The sequence below is a fragment of the Phoca vitulina genome, unplaced genomic scaffold, assembly GCF_004348235.1.
Source record: "Phoca vitulina isolate PV1807 unplaced genomic scaffold, GSC_HSeal_1.0 scaffold41, whole genome shotgun sequence".
Classification (NCBI taxonomy): domain Eukaryota; kingdom Metazoa; phylum Chordata; class Mammalia; order Carnivora; family Phocidae; genus Phoca; species Phoca vitulina.
In genome coordinates this window covers 13,628,509-13,655,122 of record NW_022589744.1, presented here as the reverse complement: position 1 = coordinate 13,655,122, position 26,614 = coordinate 13,628,509, and the positions used below count along the sequence as shown (strand labels likewise).

Below are 26,614 nucleotides of genomic sequence, written 5' to 3'. Positions count from 1 at the left end.
TTGGGGCTCTCTCCCTGCTGCGGGGGCTCTGGGGCTCACGCCGGGGAGGTTTGCGAGGCGCGACCGCCAGCCGGGTATCCAGTGACCCGGGGAGACCCCAGAGGTGGGGCCGGGGTGCAGAGGGCTCCTGCCGGCTCGCAGGAATCTCTACCTTCCTGTTCGAACACAACGGTCACTCCGACCCGCACACGGCCCCACGAGCTGAGCCACGACAGGCCCCAGGGCGGGTCCAGGGCCGCCCGATACCGCTGCCCACCCTCCCAATCCCGGGCAAGTGTCCAGGTGGTTCCTCCAATCTGGGCCCACACACTCAGGGGCCCCCAGCATCTCGGGTCAGAAGGCCTGAAGAAGGCAGCCCCCCCATGATGGGAGCAGCCCCGGTCCCTCAGCCCTCTGGAGGGGCAGCTGGGGTCCTGGGCCTACGCTAGACCCTCCGTCCACGTTCCTGGCCCTCAGGGGCACCAGCAGCTCATTTTAGCGCCAAGCCAGGTGGCCCACCCTCTCCCAGCATCGGGACAGGGGGGCGCAGCGGGAGCTGAAAGGCCACCTGCCCCCAGGCCCTGTCAGAGATGGATGAGTTCAAGAACCTGGACAACGACATCGAAGGGTCTGCCAAGCGCTGGAAGAAGCTGGTGGAGTCGGAAGCCCCTGAGAAGGAAATCTTCCCCAAGGAGTGGAAGAACAAGACGTCCTTGCAGAAGCTGTGCATGGTGAGGTGCATGCGGCCAGACCGCATGACCTACGCCGTCAAGTGAGTGCGGCACCCTCCCGGGTGGGTGGGCAGGCGGAGGGAGGCCCCGCGGGGCCCACGGGCACGGGACCCCACCTGCAAGCGCTCCCCGCCCCTTCTCCTCCCGCCAGCCTGAGGGACCAGTGAGGGGAAACAGGACCCCCCCAACGCCCCCCCACAAACCCTGAGCCAAGATCCTCTACAAAGTGTGGGCGTTAATGACTCTGAGGCCACAAGGAGTCCTTTAGGACAGTGGAGAGAAAACTGTGGCAAAGCCATCGTCATCCGGATTTTATGCCCCCAGTGGCCACATTTAAAGTAAACTGTTGGGGCAGCTTCAGCTCATTTGCAAAGAGAATTATTCTAACTTTGTGAATAATTTCTCTGCCCCTGAAGCTCCTGCACGGTTGGAAAATTAATCACCGTGGCCTTCCAGCCCCCCCTCCCGTTCGTTCCCCATTTGGGTCTGCCATTTCACAAAAGGACTCCAGGAACAGTGACATCACACAACACTGCACCGGTCCCCACAGGTGACATCTGAGATGTCCCATCCACCCTCTCCTGGAGTGGACAGGGCTTCCCTCCTCCTGACCCGGGGCCGACCTGGGAGCACGGAGATGCCACAGGAAGGGGGACGGAGATGCCACAGGATGGAGGACGGAGATGCCACAGGAAGGGGGACGGAGATGCCACAGGAAGGGGGACGGAGATGCCACAGGAAGAAGGGAGGACGGAGATGCTACAGGATGGAGGATGAGGATGGAGATGCCACAGGAAGGGGGACAAGGCAGACAAGAAATCAAGCCCAGCGCCCATTCTGGGACATAATACGGCGTCTTTGCCTTTTCTTGGTCCTAAAAGCCCCAAAGCAGCCAGATGCCCCGCAAGACGCCTGTGTCCCTAACAGAACTCCCCTGACAAAGCAGAGGCCCGACTCCCACGCACCGGTTGTTCACAAACTGTTTTGCTCCGTTTGGTTGGGGGTCACGGGCAGGGCAGCAGGAAGTGCAGGGAAACGAGAAATCCCCGCCATGGAGGACAGTCGTGCCGGAAGAAGTTTGGACAAAGTCTTTCTGGGAAAGGTGGAGGGGAAGGACACCTGGCCATCACAGCGGAGACATCAGCCGGGGAGCGGAGCGCGGTTGGGTGTCCAGGCCCACAGCCCCCAGCGCACGGTGGCACGTCACCCAGTCACGCGTGTGAAGGCACGAGGATGCCCTGAACGAAGTACCTCAGACCACGTGAGCCTTCGTGCGACCCCAAACCCCGCTCCGTGACATGTCTGTAGCGTCCAGGAAAGCAGAGTGACCGCCCTAATTCTACCGGAGCCGTGCAGCTTAAAGGCAAGGAGATCCAAATCCACAGTGAATAACGTACGGGGTGGACTGTGTGCCAGGCGCCGACCACAGCCTCAGCTCACCTGCCCCCCAGTGGCCCCTGAGGCCCAAGGGCCCAGAGACGGCAGTGACTGGCCTGGGGCGGAGAAGTGGGGTGCCCGCAAACTGCCTCCCCCCCCAAAAAAGCCCAGCTTCTGTGGTGCAGACACCCCGGGGCTCCCGGGGAGCGGCTGGGAGCTGACCCCAGCTCTCCTCTGCCAAGGATGCGGTGCCCAGAGTGGTGGGGCCCGCCGGAAACCGATGCGCGCTGTTCGTCATTAATTCACCCGCGGAGAATGACCATGTGGCCTGCCAGCGTCGTTAGCAACGGTGATTTAGTGACATTCCCGTCTAGGGCAGGACTTGGGACATTCCAGAAGTCCTTCCTGGACACGGATGCTAGCCTCCACATTGCGAGTCAGTTCCCAAGGCCGGAATCGAGTACAACTGGGGAGGGTTTCGGGAGGAGCGCCCCCGACACCCCGCCTGGAGCCCTCGTCGGCTCGGGAACTGCACAGAAGCCAGCGAAGGCCACAGCGAGAGACGAATCCTGATAAAAGGGTCCCCGGAAAGTCCTGCTGGCACCAAGGTCCCCACGGAGCCGGAGGGTGTGGGGCGGCCTCTGAGGGAGCCCTTCCCTCCACTGTTCTTTCAAAGACTGACTGACGTGCTGCTTTGAAAGACACTAAATCTTGGGGCGCCTGGGTGGCTCAGTTGGTTAAGCAACTGCCTTCGGCTCGGGTCATGATCCTGGAGTCCCGGGATCGAGTCCCGCATCGGGCTCCCTGCTCGGCAGGGAGTCTCCTTCTCCCTCTGACCCTCCTCCCTCTCATGCTCTCTGTCTCTCATTCTCTCTCTCAAATAAATAAATAAAATCTTTAAAGACACTAAATCTTAGTATTTCAGTGCCTGTGAATCACTCAGAACGTGGTAAGCTCAGCCCCCTGTGATGGAGAGGCGCAGAGAGCTCTAAAGGTCACCCCCAAACACCAGATTTCCCCTAAGAGGGGCCGAATTGACCCCAGACTTCTTGAGGGTCAAGAAAGTAAGTTTGGGGCTCGGAACACAGAGCTGCTTCTGTAAAGACAGGTATTTATGTAAATTCCTTTTTTTTTCCCTGTGATTTTTCTGATGAACCATGTTTTGTGGTCTTTGAGTTCACCAAGATGGCTGCAAACGTGAACTTCCTTCCTCCTCAAACCCCCAGTCCGGGGAGATCACCAGGACCGGCGAGAACGGTCTGTGTTCAGCTTCTTCCTGCGGCCCTTGCTGGACAGCAGACGGAGAGCGTGTGGGAGACGAAATCGCCATAACCCGTCCCCTTCCCTGGGAGCGCAGACGGCTCGAAGGACCCAGGGGCCACCTGGTGCTGGGGCGTGCTCACCCAGAATGCCCTGGGTTGTGGCGCCACTGAGGCTTATGTTCCCTCCCAGGTGACCTGGGAGCCTCTGAAAACGGGGCCGCAGGAGACCACCTCTCACCTGCTGGCACGTTGTAGGGCCCGGCAGGGACAGAGGGGAGAAGCACCTGCTCCCCCGGCCACACCCTCCCCCGGCAAAGAGGAACGCCCCCGAAAAGACTGCCTTCGGGCCTGAGACCTTGCTCTGCTTAAGAAAGTCCACCAAAGGGGCACCTGGCTGGCTTGGTCAGAGGAGCATGTGACTCTTGATCTCGGGGTCGTGAGTTCAAGCCCCACGTTGGGTGTAGAGACTACTTAAAAATAAAATCTTTAAGGGGGGCGGCACAGCTGGTTAAGGGTCCGACTCTTGATTTCAGCTCAGGTCATGATCTCAGGGTCGTGAGAGCAAGCCCTGCATCAGACTCCACACTCAGCGCGGAGTCTGCTTGAGATTCTCTCTCCCTCTCCCACTGGGCCTCTGCCCACTCGTGTGTGCACTCTCTCTCTAAAATAAATAAACCTTTTAAAAAATAAATAAAAATAGGGGTGCCTGGGTGGCTCAGTTGGTTGAGCCTCTGCCTTTGGCTCAGGTCATGGTCCTGGGGTCCTGGGATCAAGTCCTACATCAGGCTCCCTGCTTGGTGGGGAGACTGCTTCTCCCTCTCCTGTTCCCTCTGCTTGTTTTCTCTCTCTGTCAAATAAACAAATAAAAACTCTCAAAAAAAAATAATTAAAAATAAAATCTTTAAAAGAAATAATAAATAAAAGAAAGCCCCCCAAGAAAAGGGCCCTTCCACCAGGGGTCCCAGCCCACCCCGTCCCCCTCGCCTTCGGGTTTGACCAAGCGCGTCTCCCTCAGGAACTTTGTGGAGGAGAAGATGGGCAGCAAGTTCGTGGAGGGCCGGAGCGTCGAGTTTTCCAAGTCCTACGAGGAGAGCAGCCCTTCTACTCCGATTTTCTTCATCCTTTCCCCAGGCGTTGACCCCCTCAAAGACGTGGAAGCCCTGGGTAAGTGGAGCCGGCCAGGGAGGCCTCAGAGAGGGGCGGCCACCAGGAAATGCACATGAGCCACAGCGAGGTGCCCCTGCACCCCGGTGAGGAAACAGAAACCGATGAGCCTGGGAGAGAGATGAGCCTCCCGCGGGCCCGGGAGGAGGCACAGCGGTGCGGAAAGCAGGCCGGTGCTTCCTTGGCGGGGGACACAGGCAGGCGCCGTGGGACCCCGCGATCCCACGGCTGGTGCACACCCCGAGAATGAAAGCAGGTGTTTAAGCGCATGCTCCATAGGGCTGATCACTCACAATAGCCAAAAGGCAGATGAAAGCCAACGTCCATCAACTGTGAGTAGGTAATCCCCACGTGGTGAAGCCACACGACGGGACAGTCCTCAGCCACCAAAATGAGGTGCCGAGAGGAGTCCCCGCCAGACACAAAGGCCCCCTGTTCTAGGGTTCTGCGTATCGGAAGCATCCAGAATAGGTAGATCCACAGAGACACGGAGCAGCTGAGCGGCTGCCGGGGCCGGGGGCGGGGGTGGGGCTTCCTGATGGGGGGGATGGAGAGTGCTGGAACCAGAAGCGTGGCTGCACAACACTGTGAATGTATTAAATGTCACCAAACCGTACACTTGAAGATGGGTTTGAAATTGGCAAATTTGATGTGTTTTTTACAATAGCACACAAAGCGGGGAGGGGTGGGATTCCCGGCAGGATGGCAGAGCCGCCCCCACGCACTTCCTGTTCTCTTTCCTTCAGGGAAAAAGCTGGGATTTACCATAGACAACGGGAAACTGCATAACGTGTCCCTGGGGCAGGGACAGGAGGTGGTGGCCGAGGACGCTCTGGACATGGCTGCAGAGATGGGACACTGGGTCATTCTGCAGGTACGGGGGCGCCCGCACTCGCACCCGTGGGAGGGGCAGGCGGCTCCTACACCACGTCCCCTCTGCCTGGTCCGTGAGGTGGTGTGGCCGTCACCACCACCTTCCTCGGTGAGAGGACGCTGGGCTTTAGGCCAGAGTTTCCCTACAGAGATGCTGCTTATAACGCCCAAACTCCAGAGTGGACAAAAGCGCCGTTCCTCCTCCTCTTCCTCGCTTGGGGGAAGCACCAGGGGCCCCTGCAGCCTCTCCGAGCCCTCTCCTGAACCCCAAGGAGCACCTGCAGTCCTGCCCGGCCTGCACGTGAGCCGACCTCGGTCGGCATGGCCTAGCCTGGTCCCGAGTGGAGACCCCAGCTTCACGCCATTCCTTCTACCCAAACCTCAAAGCAGGGGTGGGGACCATATCATGTCAGCCTTATGCCCGGGGAGGCCGGGGAGGACTCGCCAGGAGGCTGGAAGTCTTGAATTCACCGAGCACGAATACTGACTCCCAGGCTTCAGGAGAAATTGGCTGGCGTGCCCGGCGCCCGGGGAAGGGCAGACAGCGGGCACTGCTTGGAGGGATGTGTGGGAGGGACGCGTGGGTGCTAAGCCCCGGTCTTGGCCACAGAACATCCACCTTGTGGCGCGGTGGCTGAGCACCCTGGACAAGAAGGTGGAGCGCTACAGCACGGGCAGCCACGAGGACTACCGCGTGTTCATCAGCGCCGAGCCCGCCCCCAGCCCCGAGTCCCACATCATCCCCCAGGGCATCCTGGAAAACGCCATCAAAATCACCAATGAGCCACCCACGGGCATGCACGCCAACCTGCACAAGGCTCTGGACCTCTTCACCCAGGTGAGGCGGCTTCCCCTCCGGCGCGTGTATCCCACAGACAGAAAGGCAGCTTTGGCCTGCACTGCTGGGGAGCAGGCTCGAACTCCGAGGACGGCTGCACCCTGGTTCTCGCCGCTCCACGCCACCCCCAGCACACACGTGCACGTGCGCACACGCGCACACACACACGCCTCACACCACAAAGCCAATATATTCCTGGAAGACTAAGTAAAATATACACAGCGTGAAATGCAGGCAAGTTACAGCTTTAAAGACAGTTTCATGACCTGCGAGCTGGCACAGGTCAATGCATCGCAGGTCCTGGGCCTGTCGGAGCCCCTCAGGAAGGGCCCAGCTCTGGAGGGCGGTGTGCTGGGCTCCAGTGCATCTCAGCTCCTCAGGAGACAGAAGGAGATGCTCTTGGCTGGCTCAGGCTGCCGCCAGGCTTCCCTCAATCCCCAGCGGGCCCCCACCTTGCTTCAGTGGGACAGATCCTGTGGTCCCTCCCTCCCCGTCCAAACCTCCTGCCCCACCCCCAGCCCTGCCCCCTTCTGCAAGACCCTAGCATCTACGTTCATCTCTTGGCACCTGATCTGTTCTGCACCAGAACCTTCTGGGTGCACACACTTATCTCCCAAGTGGAGTCTAAAACCTTTTTAAGGAAGACACCCCTACTGCCTGGTAACACCTACAAAGACTACTCATGGAGCACACTGTGCTGAGAATGAACAGCTCGCCATGGTTTCTAAAGAGTCTGGGCTACTGTTTGCGCACCGTGAGGGGTGCTGACCGCTGCCAAGGGACAGTACTTCTCATTAAAGAAGTCCTGAAATGCCCTGTGTTTGCGAATATTTTATTAGAAAGCAGCATAATTTGACTTGTAATCAATACTTAAGTGATAGAAGTGCCATTTCTGAAAGAAGTAAAGACAAGAAAGCATTCTCTCCTCCAGTCCGTGGACCGGGGGCTCTGGCAGCTGCCCCCCCCCCACCCCGCGCTGCCCCTCCCGCCCCCAGCAAGACAGCTGGCAGAGGCAGGACTCGGGTCCCCTCCCACAGGACACCCTGGAGATGTGCACCAAGGAGATCGAGTTCAAGTGCATCCTCTTCGCCCTGTGCTACTTCCACGCCGTGGTGGCCGAGAGGCGCAAGTTTGGGGCCCAGGGCTGGAATAGGTCGTATCCCTTCAACAACGGGGACCTCACCATCTCCATCAACGTGCTCTACAACTACCTGGAGGCCAACACCAAGGTAAGGGTGCGCCTGGTGCCCAGCAGGGTTCTCTGCGCCCCCAACCGCTCCCCGTCAACTGTGCAGTGGCTCATGCTCAGGACACATCCCATAGTGTCGTAACCCAAACAAAACCTGAAAACAAGAAGCCCTGAGACCCCACCCAGCAGGTGGATATGATAAGTGTCGCCCTGTCCCTGGCCACCAGCCCTGTGGCACTTGTCAGCCGTCTGGCAATTCTTCCCCTTGGTAGCACACTCCATGGGGGCAGGCATCTCTGGGGGGCCTGCCCAGAAATCCTGGGGGGCGGGGACAAGGAGGGGCCTCCCTGGTGCACGGGCAGCGTCCGCAGACAGAACCCGGGTCCAGAGGGAAAGCCAAAACGATCTCCCTGGAACACACAAGTGCTGCTCTGATTTTCCTGATGGTGGAGATACATGTGTGAGGTGCTCTGCAGATGGCCTCAGAGGACGGACAAGCCCGCAGACTGAGAGGGGCCTCGCCCGGTCCCTCTCAGAGTCTGACTCCTGGAGAGCCCGGCACGGACACAGCACGGCTGCTGTGACCCCCAGGGGAGGCAGGTGCCCGCGCACCTCAGAAGCCTCGGCTCCTCCTCACTGGCCCCGAATCAGCAGTGACAGGACCGCGGCACAGCGCCGGTGACACCAAGCGGGCTGGGCAGTGGTGGGAGGGCCAGACAGTGGGACCAGGCAGTGTCCCTCCTCACACCCCGGCGGCATGGTGGCAGACGGTGCTGGGGTCCAGGGCCCCGGGCTTGAAGTCCAGCTCTGCCTCTCACCAGCTGAGACCTCCCGGACACTGGGGCTCAAGCTCCAGGGGTTGGGCGAGGAAAGTGCCCCGCCGGGCCTAGGGGTGCTGGTCTCGGGACGCCCGCCTGTTTCCCACTCTGCTGTAAAAAGCTCAAGATGTGGGCGGAGGCGAGGGAGGCCAGGGCCAGGGCGGGACGGCAAGCACAGCCTTGCATACCCTTCCCCACGGGAGGCCGGAGAAGGTCTGACGACCTCTGAGGACAAACACCATCACTCCCCCGGCTGTGACCCCGCAGGGCGGCCTCCCCGTACTGCCATCACCCAAATCTGAGCCCACCACATGGCTCACAGGCTTGGTTGCTGGCGAAACCCATGCCCGGAGACAGGAGAGCCGAAGGGGCCAGCAGGCAGCGATCCCCAGGAAGGGAGCTGGTCTCCACCTGCAGGTGGCGGGGATGGAGGGCTGGCGGTCCGCTTCACCTAGAGCAGAGCTGAACCCTCGCAGCTACCTTCCAGCTCTCGCCAAGAAGGAGATGCTGGGGAGCGGCCGTGAAGGAGCAGTTTGGTTAAGAGACGTTTTCTGGGGAGATTGGCATGGGAGGAACAGTGCTCGAGTTTTTTGAAGACGTTTATTCAGACACTTGCCCCATTATGCACACACACACACAAGCCAAGGTGGGGAGGAAACGGCTCGAGAACGCATGCCATGAGCTTCAGCGACCCCGACAGGAGTGAATGACACAGGAACGCACGTCCTGCCGAGCAGTGACCGGTCAGGCTGGGCGCACCAGGCTCCTGGTTGCATGACCCCTCCTCTGTCCGAGCTCACAGCTTCGACAACGTTAAGTGACCAGAGGATGTGGTCCAGAGCATTGGTTAAGAACACAGACCAACTCACGCAGACTCTTGGGGGAAGGCCAGGTGCCCTGTCTCTGACGAGTGCTCCAGGACTCCGTCGGCACGAGTGGGAACACGGGTGGGTGGTGTCCGTCCCTGCTTGTTAGTGCCACAGCCCCCACCCCGCAGGGAAGGGCGTCCCTGGGAGGAAGCCCGCGGGGCCCAGGGGGTCAGAGGGGCCTGAGGAAGCGAGCTGTCCCCGAAGCAAACAAGTGAAACACAGAAAAAGCAGCTCAGCACGTACCCAAGATAACCAGGCAGAGAACAAACTTTAAATCACAAAATGACAATTAAGAGAATATTAACATTTTGAGTGAAATTCACGAGACCGAATCAGGCAACTGATGAGTGCACGAGTTCTTTACTCGATAAACTGTGTCAGGAGGCCACCCGCCTGCGCCGCCCGGGGCAGTGGCGGGACGAACCGCACGCACGTGGCATCACGTGGCATCCGAACTGCGTGAGATCCACACTGGACGGCAAAAGCGTGGTGCAGGTGGGAGTGTAAAATAGCTTATTAATTCATCGTTTTCATGCCGACCGTCTGCTGGAACAATCTTCTTACTTACGTGGCTGCTCGCAAATTTGGGATTGCATACGTGACTGCTGTCTGCGGCCCCCGAGCCGCTTCGGTTGGACGGCGCCGTGCTGACACCTGCCAGCCGAGCCCAACTCCTGGCTTCGCGGAGGAGGCCTCAGAAGGTGGTGGCGGGGAGCAGTGGCCCGCGGGGAGCAGTGGCCCGCGCAGAGCGCGAGGTCAGGCGGCCGCGCTCTGGGTGCCCCGCTACCCGTCTACGCAGCCCTGCGGGACACGCAGGTACAGGGAGCCGCTGGGAACATGGAGCCAGGTAAGCTCAGCAGGACCGCAAGGCAGGCCACCGGATGGAGACATCGTAAAGGTGTGACCGACAGGACTCTGGCCAAAAGAAATGGCACCCAAGAGTAGACACCCAGTCACCGCGGAAACCGCTCCGGTCAGGTGGCCAGCGTACGGAGTCACGGGTGGCTGCGCGTCTCTGAGCGGGGGTGACACGGGAGGCCCGCGAGAGGGAGCGAATGGCGGCTGCAGGGTGGGCCTGTGGAGCTGGAGGTCCCGGCACACTGCCGGCGGTCACAGTCAGGGCAGAGGCCAGGCCACGGGTGGAGGGAACAGCCAGGCAGCCCTCGCCAAAGGAGCCAAAGGCAGGAGACAGCCAAAGAGGGGCTGATGGCTGAGTCAGACCCCGAAGGGGCGGGGCGCTTCTAACCACTGCGTCCTTTCTCAGGTGCCCTGGGACGACCTCCGCTACCTGTTTGGAGAAATCATGTACGGCGGCCACATCACGGACGACTGGGACCGGCGGCTGTGCAGGACCTACCTGGCGGAGTACGTGCGGGCGGAGATGCTGGAGGGCGAGATCCTGCTGGCACCGGGCTTTCAGATCCCCCCCAACCTGGATTACAAGGTGAGCGGGGGGCTCTCTCTCGGGGACACGAGCTCGCCCCCGATGTGACAGCAGCCAAGAGCGATGCCGGCCCGGCCAGCTCTGGGGCCAGCCTGGCGTCGCAAACGGAGTATCTGTGATTGAGCAAGAAGCCAGGCAATGAAAATGAGAGCTGGCTTGAAACAGCCTCTGGGGGGGACGGGGCGTGGAGATGGTTCCTGTGGCTGGGGGGTGGGGCGGCCAGAAAGGGGGTTAGAGGACTGTGGGGGTTTGTGCAGACGGCAAGACGTGGGCGGAACATTCCGGTCCGAAACACTTGATCGGTGGACACGGGTCCCAGCTTGCACGGCTTCACCGTGGCAGCCCGCTCACCCACCGCCCCTCCTCAGGGTTACCACGAGCACATCGATGAGAACCTGCCCCCCGAGAGCCCCTACTTGTATGGCCTGCACCCCAATGCAGAGATTGGCTTCTTGACAGTCACGTCAGAGAAGCTGTTCCGCACCGTCCTGGAAATGCAGCCCAAAGAGACGGACTCAGGAGCAGGCACCGGAGTATCTCGCGAGGAGAAGGCAGGAGCCTTAACACCCGGCCCAGGGCCAGACAAAGGGCGGGGCCTGGAACCTGGGGTCGAAAAGTGCACCCCCAGAAACCGGGGTGGAGCTGTGCGCTGGCTAACAGGCCCAGGGGTGCTGCCCAGGGGCCGTCCCCCCCACCCCGGGCCTCCCTCCCTGCAGCCTCTAACTTGGCCCAGCTGGTGTGTGAGCAGCAAGGCGGGGGGGGGGGGGGGGGGGACCTCCTACCCGACAGCCCCAAGGCATCAGAACAGCCCCTCCCCGAGAGCTTAGAAGACCCCCGGGGGGCTCATCCCATTAATACTCGAAGAACCAAAAAAACTTCAGCATTAAGAGCTTTTAACCCGTTCTCACTTGCCTGGGTTACCTCTGCCGTCTAGTGAGCAATTAACACCCTTACACTGTCCAGTAAATTCTGGACAAGTTCTGTTAACAGCCAGCTGAGTACTGGGCTTACTGGTGATAGACCAGATTCTGGACCAGAAGACCCTCAGTGCTGTGAGGCCTCACAGCCCTTCCTTGGTCTAACGACTAGAATCAGACTTCTGACGGCAGTGGTGCAGACGACCCCGTGTGGGCCACTCCTGGAGAGGGTGTGACCAGCAGGGTCCCCACAGAAGCCCCCACGGGAGACTCGTAGGTCACAGTCCTATGGGTGCCAGCTGATCTGACGGGGGAAGGAAGCCGTGCATTTGGGAATGTCTGCAGCTCCCACGGCTACAGTCCAATGGCTTTGATGACCAGACTATTCAAAGCCTGTTGGCCAAGATCTCCTCCTCTTGTCAGACGTGCGGCTGCACCTCCGGGACCGATTCTCAGGCAACCCCACTGCCCTTTGCTCCAGGAGCCCTCGCTGTGAACGTCCGGCGCAGGCTCCCCGACACTGACGCTGGGGGTGGGCTGGCAGGCGCACGCGGTGACGGGGCTTGTCGGGGACTGACTTCCAGGTGAAGGCCGTGCTGGAGGAGATCCTGGAGAAGGTCCCGGAGATGTTCAACATGGCCGAGATCATGGCGAAGGCGGCTGAGAAGACCCCCTACGTGGTGGTCGCCTTCCAGGAATGTGAAAGAATGAACATCCTCACCAATGAGATGCGCCGCTCACTGAAGGAGCTGAGCCTGGGGCTGAAGGTAACACCGCACAGGTCAGCTGGGACCCAGGGCAAGACTTAGGAGGCAGGCGGGCCGCCGCAAGCGGACCCCCCACCTCAGCTGCAGAGCACAGAGCCCGGGCCCTGGGCGTTGTCGCTCTACCGCCTCCTCTGGGTTCCCCGGTCCAAACTACAGCACGGATGGGGTGGGAGAAACAAACTACAGCACGGATGGGGTGGGAGAAACAAGGCATGGGCCTGGCCAGGTCCGCGTGCCTGTGAGTGGCCTGGGCTGCCAGCGCCCCATCCGTATGTCCTTAGGGGGAACTGACCATCACGACCGACATGGAAGACCTGTCCACGGCGCTGTTCTACGACACCGTGCCCGACCCGTGGGTGGCCCGGGCCTACCCCTCCATGATGGGCCTGGCGGCCTGGTACGCCGACCTGTTGCTCCGCATCAGGGTGAGGACAGTGTCCCCGGGTGTCACAGCACACCTCCACCCCCCAGGGCCGGCAGGACCGCGGCTGTGAAGGGGCAGCGTGTCCCCGCCAGAGGCCTAGAGGCCCCCACTGGCCTGGCCTTCATCAGAGCAGGGCCGGAAGGGCCTGGCCCAGGCCACAGAGATGCCTGACAATGTAGGCACTTCCTGCAGAAGGGAGGGACAGCGGCCCGACAGCCCTCTGCGCCAGAGCCCAAAGCCCCAGGGGCACCGTCCGGGGAACCGCCTTGTCAAAGCCTCCTTTGGGACCCTAAATTGTCCTCGGATGTGAAGCCCCTCTCCAGACCCTCCTCCTCCCGTTCCCTCATTTAAACTGGAGCCAGCGGGCACCGGGCTCTGCTGAAGCACGTTTCCACCAGGAGCTCGAGGCCTGGACGACAGACTTCACCCTGCCCACCACCGTGTGGCTGGCCGGCTTCTTCAATCCCCAGTCCTTCCTCACAGCCATCATGCAGTCCATGGCCAGGAAGAATGAGTGGCCGCTGGACAAGATGTGTCTGTCTGTGGAAGTAACCAAGAAGAACCGGGAGGACATGACGGCACCACCCAGAGAGGGCTCCTATGTGTATGGGCTCTTCATGGAAGGTAATGAGGGTGCTGGTCAGAGGAAGCTTCCAGAGCCAGTCCCGCTGGGCTGGAGGGCAGAGACCAGCTGGGAGGGGGCAGGTGGGAGAGGCGCGCGTAAGGGGCATGTCGGCCGGAAGCTGGACGCTGGTGGAGACGGTGGCGCGAGTCTGAGAACGCCCTCAGACAGCGGTCCGGAGACCAAACCTGCCGCACAGGGCAGCCAGCCCGGCTCTGCCTGGCCGGAAACGGCAGGCGCGTCCTTAGGTGTGAGCACCTGTTTCAGGGCGGTGAGGAACACGGCCCTCCCAGAGGGCCTGGGGGCAGGGAGCCCGGGCAGACGGACAACTGGGGGCGCCAGCGTTCCCGCCCCAGTCCCACCTCCACGTGGCCGGGCGAGCAGCAGCAGGGAGGGCGCCAGCCGCCCCTACCTCCCCTGTCCTGCACCGGCGGAGGCCACAGGGCCACCAGGCAGCCTGGTCCCTTAGACCTGTCGAGCTGAGAAGCAGCTTTTTCCACCACAAACCGTCCCACTCAGCAACTGACGCCACCCCCTTACCTGTGGGGGTGTCAGGGTTTAGCCGGCAAAGGCTCAGGGCTCCCCAGTCCCCACGTCAGAGACAAGCACGACAGAGGCCGCTCTCCATGTTTATTTTGGAATGGCAGACAAGAAACACAAACACCATTAACAGGGTGAGTAGAAACGATAGTGGTCTGGTTAAAGGCAAATCAAAGTTCCGTGTGCGTGTGCACATATGATCGCGTGCCCTGTGCATGCACACGCAGGCTGGACGATGCACATATGACCTCCTGGGACTTCCAGCTGCAGCCACCACTTCCTGCCACTGAGGCTGAGAAGGCTGACGGACAGGTTCTGAAAATACCACCCATGTAAACGGGTGGCCCCGAGAGCTTGAGGCAGAGCTATCCCTCTGAGGCGCCTGGCGGGGTCCCAGGGGTCCCAGCATGCCCAGCACTCCTGCCCGGTCCTCTGCTCACAGCCCCACCTTCAGCCGAGCCTGCGCCAGTCCACCCCCTGGCGCCCCTGCCAGCCCCAGCTCGCTGCCGGCACACCACGCAGCACCCAGGCACGGCCCCACGGGCCACCCTGACCTCGCCGTGCTGTCCTGCAGGCGCTCGCTGGGACACCCAGACTGGAGTCATCGCTGAAGCCAGGCTGAAGGAGCTGACGCCAGCCATGCCCGTCATCTTCATCAAGGCCATTCCTGTGGACCGCATGGACACCAAGAACATCTATGAGTGTCCTGTGTACAAAACACGCATCCGCGGCCCCACCTACGTGTGGACCTTTAACCTCAAGACCAAAGAGAAGGCAGCAAAGTGGATCCTGGCGGCCGTGGCCCTGCTCTTACAGGTCTAGCGTGGCTGGTGCCAGGGTTGACAATTAGAAATTCAGCCCTGCCACTGTTACTTATTTTTATAAGAACTGATAGTTGCGTAACCCAGACACTTTAGAAGCACATCAAGGTGGACGGGCCAGAGAGTGCGGGCCGGATTAAAACAGAAGTCACTAAGTTGCGCTTGTCTGACTCACTGGAGCTGGGGGACTCCCCTGTTCCTGCTGCTGAGGCGAGCCCCCCAGGAGCCCAGCCCCCAAACCCTGCCGGCCCACAAGCAGCTCGGAGGTGTGGCCACAGCAGCTGTGGCCTCTGGCCTGATGCGCCACGCAAGCAACCCACCAGTGAGGGGCCAGGGCGTCCGTACCAGGAACTGCCACCTCCACAGTCCCCTGAGGCGCTGTCCCTTCTCCCAGGGACAGAGAACCTTTCTTGATTCAGACAAAGCCTCCCCCCGCCCAGTCCCGGGTGCTGAGACACGCCAGCCCAAAGGCAACTCTGTACCTTCAACGGCCCACTTCCTGAGCGTGCGCACAGAACATCGCGAACTTGGTTCCCGGGACAACCTTAACGTGTGTCCTTGGAGGTCAGAGGCTTGTCATGTCCACAGTAACTCCCGGAGGCCGTGGGTCCCTTGTCAGGAGGCACAGCACCTTCCTTTCCTCCCGCCCCTGCGGTCCCCGCATCCCGGGGGGTCCCCCCGCCGCACCCCGACTGTGGCCGGGCAAGCTGGGGCATGGGCAGTGCCAGCACGAGGGCCAGAGCCTGGCAGCCGGGGGTCCTGACTTCCCCCGGGGACACGCGCTGCAGCGAGCATGGGAAGGCCGACACCCCCACCCTCTGCCTATCTGTGTTCCGGGCCCCGGAACCTGTCCAGGGAGACAGGACTAAGGAAAACCACTGGTCCGATGAGGAAAAGCACCCCAAGCACACACAGCCCGCTGCACCCGGGGGCCGGCACGTGCTGGTCCCAGGGCTACCCTGGGATGACCTGGCTGACGCCTCAGGCCCTGACTTTCCGCAGCCATTCCAGCCAAGTGAGCGGGCTGCCGTTCGGGGCTGGCCGGGCCGGCGGCACACACACAAGGGGAGGGAGGGAGGAGCCGGGACGCTGGGGAGCACAGGGAAGGCAGCTAGCGGAGCCCGCAAACTCCAGCGGAAGCCTGACACCCCTGATGTTCTCAGGCTCACATGCAGAGCACAGGAGGCCCTCCAGGAGCATCTGGCCTCCGGCTAAGTTCAATCTGATGCTGAAGTTCTGTGAGAACTTTTTTCCAAGTGGTCTCACTGGAACCACAGAGAGGAGACTCCACCTAACTCTGAGGGTAACACTCGCAACAGTCCTGGGGCCTGGTGGGGCTCAAAAAAGAGAAGGAAAGATGCCCCTCCAATACTCGGGGGGTGGGGGCTGAGAGTCCAAGCCCTTTGGGGCTGCCCTGCGGAGCTCCCACAGCGCTTCCTGGGCAGCCCCTCTGCCGGCCAGGAGGGGTCGCTGCTGCCCTTCGTGTCCCAGCAGAAGAGCCCGCGGCCTCCACTCCTGGGACTAGACGGACAACTACCTACCAGCGGCCACCAGGCAACTCAGTTTTAATCCCTGGTAATAACCACAAAATGGGAAGGTTTTGCAATTTTGCCTGTAGAGCCTGAAATAAAACAGCAATTTCTTCCACACGTACTGTGGTTAGCTGACAAAACGACCTCCCAACTTTCCAAGAGATGATTCACCTTTGGGTCGCAATCCAGTGACAGGGACCCAGGGACGGTGCCTCCGCAGGTGCTGTGGGACCTGGAGGCCCTGCCTCCTGGGGGGCCGGAGGGCTGGGGGGGGGGGGCCACCCGGCGGGAGGGCCGGGCCAGCCTGAGGTGGTTAGCAGAGACAAAGGGAGCACCTCCTGGGAGCCCGGAGGGCTGGGGGGGGGGCCACCCGATGGGAGGGCCGGGGCCGGCCTGAGGTGGTTAGCAGAGACAAAGGGAGCACCTCCTGGGGGGCTGGAGGGGGGGAGCACCCGGCGGGAGGGCCGGGCCAGCCTGAGGTGGTTAGCAGAGACAAAGGGAGCACCTACTGGGGGGCTGAAGGGGTGGGGGGGAGCACCCGATGGGAGGGCCGGGCCAGCCTGAGGTGGTTAGCAGAGACAAAGGGAGCAGCTGAGCATGGAGGACACAGGCCCCGATTGCTCAAGCCGGGCCGTGGCACAATGTTGACTCTGGTCCCACAGAATCTGCAGGAATGTGAACGCTGTTTACCGAAAGCCTCTCTCCAAACAGAAACCCAGTGCCCTGGCACATTCTTTTGGCTTCTCTAGTCTAATTGTCCCACAGGACAATTTAATAACTAGTTTGAAGGCAAACAGTGTTAACGGACGTGCTGCTGCCCCGGAGCAGTGTAGCCACGGCCACCACTCCACCCGCTTCCCACCCACTAAAGCCTGCAGATGCCGGCCCTGGCGGGGAGGGGCTGCACTCGCTCTCAGCCTTCCCCGAGGCTCCCAGCACTGGAGCGCCCCATGCACACAGCCAGGCTGTGCGGACGAGGCCAATCACGCCTTCCAGAGCCCACGAAGGGGACCATCGGCAGCCGCCAGTCCTCAGGAGGGAGCCACGTGAAGTGGCTTCCGGGGCAACGTGCAGGGTGGAAAGCAACCCGCCCTGACAAAGGAGGAGCTGCCATACCCTGGGGCCCGAAGGCCTTCTCTCAGGAAGGTCTTTCTCTGTGAAGGTTCAAGCACCTGGAGATGTAGAGATTGGGCAGCAAGGCTTTGAAATCTGCTCCTGGAGACATAGGGCAGTGGCGGGGAGAGGGGGGCACCCTGGCCTGTGACAAATCTACATGCTACGTGTTTTGAAGATGCCCTGCTGTGAGATGACACAAACCATGTTTTAGGCAGATGCAATAAAAATGAGGTTCATTCTTAAAAAATTTGCAAAGAAAAAAAAAATGAGGGAAACCCACAGATGAAAAGAGACTTAGGTGACACATCACTATATCATACAAGGTCTGGACCTTACCCGGAACCTCAAGTCAAACACACAGAAAAATTTTAATAAAATAAAAAATATAAGGTGAACTGAAACTGTGAGCACGTTCGGGGTATTTGATGACACTAAGGTATTCTTGCTCATGTTTCAGTCAGATGTAATACTGGTACAAGGTTTGGGGTGGGGTTTTTTATGAGACTTTATATTTGGGGGGGGTGGCAATATACACATATTATCTAGAAATACAGACCAGTACGCAAATGTCAGAAGAAACAGGAGAGAGAGTCAAAAGTGGCTGCTCGGGAGGCAAGAGAGGCAGGAACTAGCTGCTCGGTGTCGGATCTCTAGCATTTCTTTCTAAATTCGTATGTTATTTGAATAAAATAATAAAATAAGTAATGAAAATATGGAGGAAAAACTAAATGATGAAATTAAATACGTTTTTGTTTTAATGAAAGAAGCCCGGCACCAGCACCCAAGGGAGCCCCTGCTGTGCAACCGTGCGCACCCCTTCCCCGCACCTGGGCTAGCTGCCCAACATCCCCACCCAGAGCCGGGAGACAGGTCCCCTCTGGGGCCATCCGGGGGGCGGGCAGGGTCACTCGGGAGAGGCCCCACCTCTACCAGCAGCCGCACAGCCAAGCAGCAGCCTGGGTCAGCCTTGCTCGCGTCCCACCGTGGGCCACAGCCGGTGGCTCCGGGCGCTAAGCGGAAGCCTCCATCCCTAGTGGCAGGCTCCTCCCGGGTGGGCAGAGCATGTCCTGTCACCGAGCGTCCCTCCTGCTCCCACCGCCCTGGCCGCCCGCTCAGTGATGCCAGCCTGGGCCGCAGTGCTGGCGTGAGGTGACAGGGCCACCCAATCTAGCTCCAGGCCTGGAAAACTTTGGTGACAACCATGGTGACCCGCAGGACAGAGGTCCCAGGAACCCCCTCCCCCGAGACAGAAGTCCCGGCCCCACACGTGGCCTCGCAAGACAGCACCTGTCGTCCTCAGAAGAAGTTCTTAATCAGCGGAGTCACCATCTTCACCCACAGCTTCACCTGCCGACTCGGCTGCTCAAAGGTAGCGGACGACACCACACCTGAGCGCAGGTAGAGCTGCTCCTGCTCCTGAGGGAGAGGAACAAACAGGCATTAGGGTCCCCCACAGCACCGGGTGACATGGCCCGTCGGCCCCGACGTCCCATGTGGAGCCGGCTTGGGCGCTGGGGCGCAGGGGTGCTGGGGCGCCAGGCAGGGGAGGCGGCCTGCAAGCCGCCCTGTCAAACCTGCCCTAGCGAGCAAGCTAAGAAGCCCACGTCTCTACCCTTTTAAGACCAACATGTGTGTGGGGTAGATGACGTGGAGTGAAGTAGAGCTGGCAGAAAAAAAGCACACAATCACCCTCACTAAATAAGGCTGTGCAACTTAAAGACACGTTCTTGAAATGGGAGGGTTTCTCTTAAGTTGGCAAAAAGCTGTTCTGTCTTGCGGTGACCCTGAGCCGACAGAGGCCGTGTGCTCTGCTGCCGGAGACGGGGTCACGGCATCTTCCCAGAGAGCAACTTGGCAACAGGTATCAAAGCCTTAAGAAGCGCCCCTTGCAGGAATTTATCCCAAGAAAAAAGCCATGCACTCCAGATCTCTGTGTGCTGCCATCTGTCACAGCGACATTTATGATAGGGAAAAACTGGAAACCACCTAAATGTCCACAACTAATTAAAGAAAATAAACCCGTGTGACGAACCAGCACGCACCACATGCTGATCGTGTTCTAGAAGACGACAGAGAATATAATCCTAATTTCATTAAAAAGACCATTCACACCTTTCCACACACCAAGAACGAGAGGGAATCCTTGGAGTGACTTCAGGGACATCACTGAAAGCAGAGGCAGGTGTCTTCCAATTTTTCTGAATTTTTACAATGCACGTTTATTTTATACTTAAAAATGGGTTTGAAAACACTTGTATAAGCCTTCTCTTAAACTGTGCTCAGAATCTTTGAGAGAAAACACTTTCTTAGACAATACACCCTCTAAGTCCCGTGTTTCCATTAGTAAGGTATTTGACGAAGTGGTCAGGAAGCGATCCTACTGGTTCCCACCACTCGGGGCTGAGAGGGCGATCACTCTGGATCTTGCATCCCTTGGTCTGGAAGATACCGACTAGCCCGCACCACCATGAGGACCCGACCGAACGGCCTTGAAAACAGGGCCTGCTGCAAGCCCAGGAGCGCCAGAGGGAGCACTGGGATGATGCTGCTGGACCCACCCGGGTAGCTGAACAGGCTCTTCCCTGGCGGCAGGGATGACCCAGCAAGAACGGGGGACAGAGGACACAGCGGGAAGTGTCCACAGCTTTCCCGTCCAGGCAGACCCAGGACCCCGACTTCCTCTGCATGGCTTTCAGGCTCATGCCCTCTCCACTCTCTCGGAGCCAGGGTCCATGCGGCACTTCCAAGCTGAGCGGGCTCTTGGCTGTCAGAGGCGAGGGCCCCGGGCCCTGGCTGGACGTGCCTGACGGAGGAGGCGCCTGGGGCCCGGGGGGCGAGCCTGCAGAATTCTCCACAGACCCAGCTCCAGCTTTATGCTTTCAAACAAATACTCAGCCAAGATTTCAATTAAATTACCAGAAACACTTAAGGTTCCTCACAGACCCCACAACAGGGCTGGAGAAGGAAGTCAGCTGATCAAAGTTACAATGCTGTTCGAGGGAGTCTTTCTCGGGTCACAAGTGGTAAACCGTGTTCTCTGAACAAAACCAGGAAGCTTTCAGTTTTTATAGTGCGTACTAAGTGAAGGGAGGGGCTTCGGATTCTGATAAAAATATCTCTCCATTCCCAGTGCGATACAAATAGGGCCCTTCCCTGTATCTTCCCGAGAAGACAGGGAGCAGGGACACGGGTGGCCGGGGTTCTAGGGACTTTCTGGGCCGTGGGGAGGTTGTGTGGCCGGGCAGTCCCAGGACCAGGCACTGTAGGGCCACCTGGCAGGAGTCGGGGGCTGCAGTCCCAGCATCTAAGTATATAGGTGGAATTATCTAGAAACGTGTTTCTGCATTTCAAAAGCACAGAAATCAGTGTGCCTCGGAAGAAAGGAAGAGCTGCAGGGGCGTGAACTGCCACCCTCCCACAATCTAAAGCCCCTGGGATTCAGGTTTGGGAAGAAAAGGAAAATATCCCAAATATGTCATTTGGGAAAACAGCTCCTGACCACAACCGGCCCAGCTTCTCTCCAGATCCAGGATGTGGGTTCAATCCCCTCACTCAGGAGGTCGGGGAGAGGGGCCAGTACCAGGACCCTGGGCACAGGCCTGGGGGACTTGCCCCCACAAATCAACCCAGATCTCTGGGGAACTGGTCCTGGCCTGAGGCCTGGTTCACACCCACAACTCTACTGCCCCAGGCAGGGGCTCACAGACCGAGGCGTCTCTGCAACTGGTCCAGAAGTCCAGCAGACCCCACTAGGGTGTGGCCCTGCCCCTCTCGCACCAGTGACTCCGACTGGAGCCTCAGCTGTGAGGCTTCCTCATTTTCTGGAAGCCTCACGGTAGCAAGAAACCTGCTGAGCGGCTCAGATTCCGCACTGGCCACCCAGAGCACAACCGCTGCCACTTCCTCTGGCCCCTCGTCGTGAAGGCCTTCCCGGCACCACGGCCCCACTGGGCCGCCGACAGGATTCCCAGATGGCAGAAGGCAGGTCCCAGGGACAAGGCAGTTACCGTGTCCTTGTCCAGCAACAAAGGCTCCCACAGTTTCGCAACAGTCATTCCCAAACACTGGAGAATACAAGCTTCACAAAGTCAACAGCCGAGGCTTCTGAGGTCTGGCCCACAGCAGCGTTATCTGTGTTCCTGTGACTCAGGAGGGAAGCTGGCCCCCTCCATGGAAAGGCTCTGCCGTAAAGGTCACAGACAGGAGCGCATGGCACCGCCCCACTCTCACGTGCACGGCACGGGGCTCGCACTCTCCCACAGGCCACCACACACGCAGTCCCACAAAAGCACTAACGAATTCTCAGCAACTTTGTTTTTCTCTAGACAGAAAACAAAATATTCCACCACAGAAGGAGGGCCGACATAGCTGCTGACCCTTGGGGAACCACCCTGCATCCCTGCCCCAGTGAGGAAATGGGGTTCTCCCCCTGCTTCTCTGGGCCGTTAGCCAGCCAGCAGTACGGGGCTCAGGCTCTCCAACCCCAGCTCGAGAAAGGGCTGCTCTCCTCACTTCCAAGTGGCTGAGAACACGGGCCTAACCTGTATCTTCCAAGGGGAGCAGGTGGGTCCTGGACTGGCCACCTGCGCCCGATGGCCAGTGCACCCCACAGGCTGAGCCAGCCAGAGTGGGTTAGGTTTCCTGAGCCCCCAGCTCCCATGCTCAGGAGAACACTTGCTTCTCCCCCTCATGGACAGAAGGACAGAAGGACAGAAGCCCTATTACAACTGTGAGCATGAGGACAAGAAACTCCAAGACGCTGGAACTCCCCAAGGAAAAAGGAACCTGCTTTGCCGATCACCGTCCCCTGGCCAGGGGTAAGGGGCCAAGGCAGCCAAGAGTTTCTGCCCGCCCGCACATCGCCCACCTCCAGACTCCGCACACCCGCAGGCCCTCCGCACCGTTCCCAGTGCGCCCATTCCCCAGCCAGAGCGCCCCGCAGGGAGACAATGTGGAGTGAGACAGAATCCAGGTGACAGGTGCACACGGACTCTACGGCTCAGAGACGGAGGACGGGGCTGCCCATGCCTTGAAATTACTCCCCTCTCCACAAAGCCCCTGTGCACGGGTGCTCGGGCTGCTTCCTGAGGCCTGCCTCTTCTGTCTCTACTGACAGAGACGGCTGGCGCCCTGAGTGCCCGTTCTGCCTTCCTGGCCGGCCCGTGGAGGTCCTGCTGGTGGTCCCGGGGCCTGAGGGAGCCTGGCTCCTCCCCCACACACCCGCTACGGCTGACCTGCATTCTTGCTAGAGGCGGGTGAGCAAACAGCGCTCTTGCCCGCACCGGAGGGAGCTCTTGGGGCCGTGGGGCAAGAGCAGCTCAGCGGAAGGGGGGCAGGAGGGCGCGTAGCTTCTAAGGGCGGACCTGTGGCGGGCTTCTCTTGGGACCGGCCTTCCGGCCATCAGCAGACTTGTGAGGACTCGGGTTCTTTCTCACACTCAAGATGACAGCAGGGACCGTTCTCAGGGGACACAGCGACTCAGGCAAGGCTGAGCACCCAGCTACCCCCCACTCTGCCCGGGAAACCCCATCGTCCCGACCAACCTGGTGAAGCTGCTGCTGCAGGGCCCGGCTCTCCGTCACTATGGCGATCTGGGCCTCCAGGTCCCGGTGAACCGACCTGTACCCAAAATTAGGAGAGCCAATCAACGTGAGACAGGGCAGGCTGCTCCCTGCCAGGTACAGCCAGAGGCCTGCAGGGAAAAGGAAACGTGCAGACAGGAAATGAGCACAGCATCAGCCAAGAGCCTCTCCACGCTTCGTTCAACCTAAGAGAAAAGCAGCCCTGCTGGGAACAAGTGGTCAGGTGCTGCACGGAGGGCAGGGACCTGCAGCGCCCGCGTTCCCGGGAGGACGCTGCCTCCTCTCTTGCCCAAGCACAGCGAGAGGTAGGTCCTTCAGGAAGCCCCGGGAGGCCTGTGCTCAGGTTCTGCTCTCACCACCCCATGCTAACCACAGCCCCTCCCAGAGATCTCAGGGCCTCTGATACCCGCTCTCTGAACTGCCTTGGCCACATCCTGGCCATCGGAACGGGGAGCCCACCCTGGCCAGAGGCTCCATGGTCCTGCCACAAGCACCGAGGGGACAAAGTCCATACCTGCGTCTCAGGAAAGACACCCCCACTGTGCTAAGAAGACAGCGTAGGGAAGGGCAATCCTCCTACCCAAGTCCGTGGGCATGGGGCTGTTCCACGGGGGCAGGGGATACAAAGGCTCTTGGTAAGTACAGGTTACTCCATTTTGCATCCCTTCCCACCCAGGGACACACAATTCTCCGTTTCGGGCTGCTGACACACCACACCCAAAAGGACACCGTCCCTGAGTCCCTAGTCCCTGCTAGGGACTCAGGGCCATCCAAGCCAGACACCTGAAGTCCACTAGAGGCCAGTGGAGAAGAGAACCTAAGAGGTCCTGTAAGTTTCTATCCCACTGGGATAGAGAACACCACTTCCCCTTTTCTGCTAGGAAATGAGCCGGCTGACAGCACAGCCAGACAAAAAGCAGGGCATGGTATGACCAGCCATGGGGTAAGGGGGACGGGGTCCTGCCTCATCCCCCAGCATGCTGACATGTGCGTCGTGAAGGCTGCGGATTGTCTCAGAATCCTAACCTGCCCCTCGAAACAGACAACAGGCAGCTGGGTCTGCTGTGCACCTGGTCCCCCACACTGTCCCCTCCCCCAAGTCCCAAGGCCTGCTTGCTTGGGAGGCCGTCACAACTACTTCTCCTAAAGAGACTACTCCCAAAACCTGACCTTCCCAGGACATCTGCTGCCCCAGACTTCCTTTCTCCCAGGGGAGCCCAGACTTGGGTCTGACCTCTGTCTTTTCCTCCACACTACACCCTCACTAGCACCAAAAACGCTCAGCCCAGAAAACTCAGCCTATTGTCCGGTGCTGGAGTTGGCCCCGGCTCCGTGCAAGGCTCCCCTGATCAGAGCCAGCCTCCTCATGCCCTCCCACCACCGCTGGTCTCCCCTCTGCCAACATGACCCTTTCAAAGGGCCCACAGACACACATGACCATCATGAGCAAATCAACAACATGTAATACACACCAAGGAGCCTAAAATAGATGGCCATTTCCTAATTCTCACTCAGAGCAAGAGCATTTCCAAGAATACCTTGGGTAAGAGATGACGATGCTCTGCTGTCTGTTCCTGTAATGTGCTCGACCCTCACCCCCCACACGGGGCCACATCAAAGCCGCCTGCCTGCCTGCCTGTGCATGTCGCTCAGTCAACTGTACCACCCCACGGGGCCACTGCCGTGTAGGCAGCCGTGGGGCTCACCTTATCTCCTGTCAAGAGACCACGGGGGTGTGCCGGCTGGGCCCTGGCACTGTTCCACATGCCCGGGGAGGTCTGGGCAGAATGGCTGAGCCTTGACCGCTGCAGTGCTGGCTCTCCTCCTTTGCTAGGCTCAGCCTCTCCCACCCCGCCTCTGCACAGAGCCTGAGGCTTGGGGCCGGGGCCAGGGCCAGGGGCAGACCTCCTCCAGCCTCAGAGTTTTCCACCGGCCACTGCTGTTCCAACTCTTGCAATGTCACAATCTGAAAGACTCAAAAGCACCGGGGACGCTCAGTGCTCCTCGTCCAGCCGGCTCTCCAGAGTCCGCTCAGACAGGGACAGAGCGCGCACACAGCAGGGAGGCCCGATACCCACGTGGCTGATGTGGGCTAAAGCTGATGTGAATCATGCCACCCTCGGTGTGTCCATCCAAGGCTCCTGGACCACAGGGCCTGCTGGGCAAGACTGAAAAGACCTGGTCTTAGGCGTATTTTTTATTTCTGAAATCTGCCTAAATGTAGATCTCTTCCTCACAAGGCAACCTAGGGGCCAGCCACGAGAGGCAGCTGGCCCAGGCCCGGCCCACGCCAGCAGGTCTTCGCACCACTGCACCCCAGCCCCGAAGGAAAGCTCTCTCCCACTGATACACGTCCACGTGCCGCACAGAGGTCACCTGGGCTCTACATTTCGTGAGACAAGAGCTTCTCAATCACCCCACTGGGAAGGCACAACAGACACCTGTCTTCTTTCGGCTTTTGTCTCTGGCCCAGGCTGGCCTCAGGAGAGCATGTGCGAGTGATGGGCAGCACGAATTTTGAACCTACTGGCCGCCTTGGTGAGGCCCGCAACCGCCCCACCGCTTCCCCTGTAGACCCATGTGGACTGTGATCTTTCTCCATCCAAAAGGACATAAAGACCACTGATGTTGAGGCCACGTGGTGCTGTGCCCCAGGAGCTCGACACACCGCCCCATGAACAGCCAGCCCTTCAGGGTGCAAGCTCTCCAAAGATGGGACGTTTCTGCTGCTGGGCTAGGCTGGGAGGACAGCCAGGAAACTTTCATTCAGGGAGGGACTCAAGAGGGTGCATCCCTCACTGGGAGCCTGAGCACACTGGGAGGGTGAGGGGCAGGGCGGGGGCTCTCGCACTTCCCAGCAGGGCCATAAGCCTGTTATCAAGCCCAGGGCCTGACCTTTGTGCCCAACACGTCTACCAATCTAGGACCCGCCAGACTGGGAGAGACTCCGCAGCAGGAGCGACAGCACGGGAGGGGACTGGCCATGGGCAGTCCTCAGCCCCAGAGGGAGCATGCTAGGGATACACAGATGACTGAACTGAGTCCCAAGACTTCTGCGGGCTCCCAGCTCCACAACGAGAACCCTCACTGCCTGCCCCGGCTGCTTCTTGTGCTCTGCCCGCGCCTACGGTCCCTCCTCCACACGGTCCCAGCACCTCGATGCAGGGTAAACCAGATGGCCCAAGGGCTCCCACAGAGCTCCCTCACCAGTCCTCTGAGCTTTTCCCATGGCCTGGCCGCCTTCCGGCCTCACTCCCTCCCGACCTGCCCCCGACCTGCCCCCTCACTCCTCCTCATGCCTAGCATGGTCTCGGGGCCTCACACTCCTGGGCCCTCCACCTGGACCCTCCAGCCAGGGTCTGTGCTCAGCAAGTGTCCCCTCCACAGAGAGGCCTTCCCAACCCCCCCCCCCCCCCATCTAACAGACCCCCATCGGCCCGGATTCCTCCTTCTGCTCTGGTCTTCTACATAACCCATTTCCCTACCTGACCTTATATTTGAACAGATGAATCTGTTTGTATCTGCTTCCTGTTAAACGAAACAGACGCCTGGGGAGGGCAGGGGCTTTGTCTGGTCCCCAGTGACTGGTTCCCAACACCCTGAATGCTGCCTGGCACACGGTAGACCCTACATAAATACTTGTTTGAACAAAATAAATGAGGCTAACGGTGATCTTCCAACACACGATGATGAAATTAAGTACAAAAAACTGACTTCTAAATCAGGAGCTCACGACTATTTCTGGTGGG

The 26,614-nt window shown here is 59.8% G+C and overlaps 2 protein-coding genes across 2 annotated transcripts in view; one reads left to right on the top strand and one right to left on the bottom strand.

Moving 5' to 3' along the window:
- DNAH17 (dynein axonemal heavy chain 17) overlaps positions 1-16,375 on the top strand; it is a 97,354-nt gene extending 80,979 nt beyond the window's left edge. Inside the window, exons 69-79 of the mRNA XM_032429380.1 lie at positions 558-751; positions 4,365-4,513; positions 5,260-5,387; positions 5,997-6,224; positions 7,262-7,453; positions 10,365-10,544; positions 10,913-11,095; positions 12,046-12,228; positions 12,510-12,653; positions 13,051-13,276; positions 14,389-16,375. Coding sequence (XP_032285271.1) covers positions 558-751; positions 4,365-4,513; positions 5,260-5,387; positions 5,997-6,224; positions 7,262-7,453; positions 10,365-10,544; positions 10,913-11,095; positions 12,046-12,228; positions 12,510-12,653; positions 13,051-13,276; positions 14,389-14,636 — 2,055 coding nt within the window. The 3' untranslated portion in view covers positions 14,637-16,375. The remainder of the gene's footprint in view (positions 1-557; positions 752-4,364; positions 4,514-5,259; positions 5,388-5,996; positions 6,225-7,261; positions 7,454-10,364; positions 10,545-10,912; positions 11,096-12,045; positions 12,229-12,509; positions 12,654-13,050; positions 13,277-14,388) is intronic.
- The window catches only part of PGS1 (phosphatidylglycerophosphate synthase 1), a 37,043-nt gene continuing 24,824 nt past the window's right edge, over positions 14,396-26,614 (bottom strand). Inside the window, exons 8-10 of the mRNA XM_032429379.1 lie at positions 22,827-22,975; positions 18,571-18,699; positions 14,396-14,481 (exon numbers count right to left, since the gene is read on the bottom strand). Coding sequence (XP_032285270.1) covers positions 18,580-18,699; positions 22,827-22,975 — 269 coding nt within the window. The 3' untranslated portion in view covers positions 14,396-14,481; positions 18,571-18,579. The remainder of the gene's footprint in view (positions 14,482-18,570; positions 18,700-22,826; positions 22,976-26,614) is intronic.